The sequence below is a fragment of the Limanda limanda genome, chromosome 22 (assembly GCF_963576545.1).
Source record: "Limanda limanda chromosome 22, fLimLim1.1, whole genome shotgun sequence".
Lineage (NCBI taxonomy): Eukaryota > Metazoa > Chordata > Actinopteri > Pleuronectiformes > Pleuronectidae > Limanda > Limanda limanda.
Window position 1 is genome coordinate 400,001 of NC_083657.1, and position 2,500 is coordinate 402,500.

The window sequence follows — 2,500 nt, forward strand, 5'->3', positions numbered from 1 at the left end:
AGACAGCTCACCCACCTCACTCACCTGTCTGTCTCTCACCCGCTGTCTGTCTCTCACTCACCCGCTGTCTGTCTCTCACTCACCTGTCTGTCTCTCACCCGCCTCCCTCACCTGTCTGTCTTTCACCCGCCTCACTCACCCGTCTGTCCCTCACCCGCCTCACTCACCTGTCTGTCTCTCACCCGCCTAACTCACCTGTCTCTACCTCACCCGCTTCACTCACCTGTCTGTCTCTCACCCGCTTCACTCACCCATCTGTCCCTCTCTTCTTCAGGTGATCAACGCCATCGAGCAGGACTACCGCTTGCCCCCGCCGCCCGAGTGCCCCTCCTCCCTGCACGCGCTGATGCTGGACTGCTGGCAGAAGGAACGAGCCAACAGGCCGAGGTTCTGTGATGTGGTGGCAGCGCTCGATAGGCTGATCCGTAACCCCGCCTCCCTGAAGTTGACGCACCAGGAGGGCACGAGGTGAGGCACCTTGCTAAGCAGACAGTGGAGGCTTTGATTGGCAGCTGTGGAATTTCATTCATGCACCAGCTGGTGGCTTCTGGGGTCAAAGGTCAGAGTCTGCCATGGAGAGACAGGCAGTGGGTGGGGCTTGCGGGGCAGCCAGCTGTGTGATTGACAGCTGTTTACACATGGTTGTTTACATGAGCAGGTGCAGAGAGGGTCATATGATCACATTCCTGAAGCAATTTCCTTTCTGTCTGTCTCTCTGTCTCTCAGCTCGTCCCAGCCTCTTCTGGACCAGCGCGTCCCCCCTCGTCTCTCTGCCTGTGGTTCCGTGTCCGAGTGGCTCCGAGCGATAAAGATGGAGCGATATGAGCAGAGCTTCGTTCAGGCCGGTCTCATCAGCCTGGAGATCGTCTCGCAACTCAACACTGAGTATGATCATCGTCACTCACAAACACAGACAAGGCTGCCTGCCAGTCAACACTCAGGGCCCACTGACCAGGCGGCCTGCCAGTCAACACTCAGGGCCCACTGACCAGGCTGCCTGCCAGTCAACACTCAGGGCCCATGACACAGACAAGGCAGCCTGCCAGTCAACACTCAGGGCACACTAACCAGGCTGCCTGCCAGTCAACACTCAGGGCACACTAACACAGACCAGGCTGCCTGCCAGTCAACACTCAGGGCCCACTGACACAGACCAGGCTGCCTGCCAGTCAACACTCAGGGCCCACTAACACAACCCAGGCTGCCTGCCAGTCAACACTCAGGGCCCACTGACCAGGCTTCCTGCCAGTCAACACTCAGGGCCCACTGACACAGACCAGGCTGCCTGCCAGTCAACACTCAGGGCCCACTAACACAACCCAGGCTGCCTGCCAGTCAACACTCAGGGCACACTAACACAGACCAGGCTGCCTGCCAGTCAACACTCAGGGCCCACTGACACAGTCAACACTCTTGTTCTTGGTGATTTTGACTCTGACCTTTGACCTTCCTCTCCTCCTGTTTCCATAGAGACCTGCTCAGAGTGGGCGTGACCCTGGCCGGTCACCAGAAGAAGATCCTCTCGTCCATTCAGACGCTCAGGATACACAAGCCTCCGCCCACCCTGCTCTACTGACCAATCACAGAGCTGTCCTCCACCACCACGCCCACGATGCAGAAGACTTCCTGCCTCTGGACCAATGAGAGCTGCTGTGACATGAAGGAGCAGGAAGAACTAAATGAGTAACATGGATTTACTGCCCCTGCATAGACTCCACCCACATTATTATGAACAACGGCTGGTCAGCGCTAAGGACTTATTTAGCCCCCCCGCCTTGCAAACCACTACAGCCACTCCCCTCCTCAGGAATCCTGAGGCTCCTCCTACCCTGACCTGATTGGTTGTTTGAACAGCCAATGTCAGATCAGCATCCGCCACAGGACATCGGATTCAGTTCAGGGGACGCCTCTGATTGGTCGCAGATTATTTCAGTTCTTCCTGGTGCTGCCCACTACAACCCTGCTGACATGGCTAAGCCCCGCCCACTGCATTAGAGCCCAGCTGGGATTGGTTCTGAGCCCTGTCTATCAAACAGGGGGTTTTCCTTTGGTGCAACATGAACAGAACTTCCTGCAGATTCTGTTTCATCTGAAGGATTTTCTTCGTGGACGAGTTTTTACTGATTTTAAGGAATATTCTGGGATTTGATCAGAACATTTTTACAGACATTTTAAAGTTGTGGACGAATCATTTCCAAACGGACTGTGGGAATATTCACCCGAGGAACCTCGGGACGTCTTTAGAGGATTTATTTTGTGAAACATCGACGATCTGAATATCGTTCTCTTCATAATCATGATGAGAATATTCTGGGATTGCGTCAGAAAACACTGGGAACATTCTGAGGAAATCTTTGAGAACATTACTGAAGTTTTCATGGGAATCATTCAAATCTTTTACAGGACATTTTTTAAGATTTAGCAAATTTACTGTGACTTTTCAGGCGCTGAAATTCCCATGACCACTGATTTAAAGTCACAGGAAACCAGCAGATGGTCG

General features: G+C 53.7%; 1 protein-coding gene across 1 annotated transcript in view; it reads left to right on the forward strand.

Moving 5' to 3' along the window:
* Nucleotides 1-2,500, forward strand: part of LOC132995915 (ephrin type-B receptor 4b-like) — a 15,508-nt gene that overhangs the window by 12,553 nt on the left and 455 nt on the right. Inside the window, exons 18-20 of the mRNA XM_061066158.1 lie at nucleotides 275-468; nucleotides 727-885; nucleotides 1,471-2,500. The exon at nucleotides 1,471-2,500 is cut by the window's right edge and continues 455 nt beyond it. Coding sequence (XP_060922141.1) covers nucleotides 275-468; nucleotides 727-885; nucleotides 1,471-1,576 — 459 coding nt within the window. The 3' untranslated portion in view covers nucleotides 1,577-2,500. The remainder of the gene's footprint in view (nucleotides 1-274; nucleotides 469-726; nucleotides 886-1,470) is intronic.